This window comes from Rhagoletis zephyria, unplaced genomic scaffold (genome assembly GCF_001687245.7).
Source record: "Rhagoletis zephyria isolate East Lansing unplaced genomic scaffold, Rhagoletis_zephyria_1.1 Rzeph_scaffold_10598, whole genome shotgun sequence".
Lineage (NCBI taxonomy): Eukaryota > Metazoa > Arthropoda > Insecta > Diptera > Tephritidae > Rhagoletis > Rhagoletis zephyria.
Window position 1 is genome coordinate 1 of NW_016167675.1, and position 1,781 is coordinate 1,781.

Sequence of the window (1,781 nt, forward strand, 5' to 3'; positions counted from 1 at the left end):
GCATAGCGGTGCTCAGTCCAGTGTGCATGTCTTTGCCGGTGAGGCAACCCAGTTCCATGATCGGTTCCTTCTTGAAGTGGGCATGGGCAGCCATGTGCTTGTGATCCAAAATGCCATTTGTCATCAATTTGAGCGGCTTGATTTCGGCCAGCTTTTCGTTCATCATCGCCTGCCGCTTCATGGCCTCCTCCTTTTCGCGCATCACATCTTTCTTCTTGAAACGGCGACGCCGTCGCAAAAACGAGCCATTGTCGAACATGTTGTACGAATCGGGATCGAGCGTCCAATACGAGCCCTTACCGGGCTTCTTATCGTCGCGCGCCACCTTCACGAAGCACTCATTCAAGCTGAGGTTGTGTCGTATCGAATTCTGCCAGCCCTGTTTGTTGTCGCGATAGTAGGGAAAGCGCTCCATTATATACTGGTAAATGCCATTCAAGGTGATCTTCTTGTCGGCGGAATTCTGAATGGCCATGGCAATGAGCGCGATGTAGGAGTAGGGCGGCTTGACGATCTCCTTATTCTGGTGGGGTGCGCCCAAACCGTAAGCGCTCGCCGGGTAGGAGTAGCGCGAATACTGATCGTACGCGTAATGGGCAGCGGCGGCCGCCGAGGCAGTTGTCATAGCGCCGGCAGTTGCGGCGCTGGGGTAGCCGGCGGTCTGCGCGTAATGGCGCGAGAAGGAGTTCTGATCGCTGAAGAGCGTATGCATTGCGGTGGCCGGTTTGTTTGTTCAATAATTGAGGTGCGGAGTCTCAAGCGCAATTTGATGAGTTTGGCTATCGGCGAGCGCGCCCCTTTTGTTGAAAGTACAAATTCACTCAACTCGAAGCAAATTTGCTATTATTATTATTATTAGCAGTTTGGTTTATAAAAATAAAATTTCAAAATATTTGCTTAAGTTTTTGTTCTTTTTTTTTGGCGAATGTTACACGCACAATTTAGCTTGCTGTTTTTGTTTAATTTTGCCGCATCGGCATGTCGCGCGCGTATTTGTTTGCGCTTAACGCAAGTCCTATTCGCTAAATTCTTTATTTGCTTAGCAAATATTAACTTAATTTCACTTGTTTGTATTTTTTAAGTAAACTCCGGTGCTAAAGACGTGCGCGCGGCGTCACAGGTTCTTGACGCGTCTGGCCAAACACTCACCGAACTGGGGCGCTTGCCGCATCACACATACATATGTAGATGTGCCTCTTTTGCGATTATTTATTTGATTTTTTTTTGCAGTTAAAATGTTATTTTATTATTTTTACGCGTTTCACTAAGTCAGCGTCACGAACGGACACAAAAACAATTAGCGACGAGACTTTAAAGTGACATGGGAAGTAGTCACACCGCGCCGCGCAGTGGTTGTCGTTAATATACAGATAACTTTTCAATATTATTTTTATTTCCCCCTTTCCACTTTTAGAGAAGCTGTTTGTCCACTTCTTGTTGCCTTGGTTGGTTTTTTTTTAATTTCTCTATTTTTATTTTCTTTTCTGACTACAGCACTTCACCGAGCTCAGCGAACCGTTCGGGATAGTAACACGTCAGATACTGAATCTGTAGCTGAAATAACATTCACCTCGAGTCTGAACGCAACGAACAGCAGCAAGGAGTAGTGAAGATGCGCGTACAAGCGGGGCAGGGGTAGGAGCAAAGAGGCATATACCAAAAACGCACGCACGCACACACGCGCGTATGCTATATGGTCGGAACGGTGGATTGCCTTGCCTGAATGGCTGGATTTATGAAAATTTGTGTTCATTTGAGTTGCTGTTGTTGTTGTTGTTGCG

At 46.5% G+C, this 1,781-nt stretch overlaps 1 protein-coding gene across 1 annotated transcript; it reads right to left on the minus strand.

The window, feature by feature from the left end:
* Positions 1-26: 26 nt before the first annotated feature.
* On the minus strand, positions 27-712 carry LOC108376528 (fork head domain-containing protein crocodile-like; the record flags this gene model as incomplete). The annotated part of the gene is made up of 1 exon (XM_017632749.1): positions 27-712. A coding segment is annotated over exon 1 (686 nt), but the record flags the coding sequence as incomplete, so codon positions are not given.
* Positions 713-1,781: the final 1,069 nt, after the last annotated feature.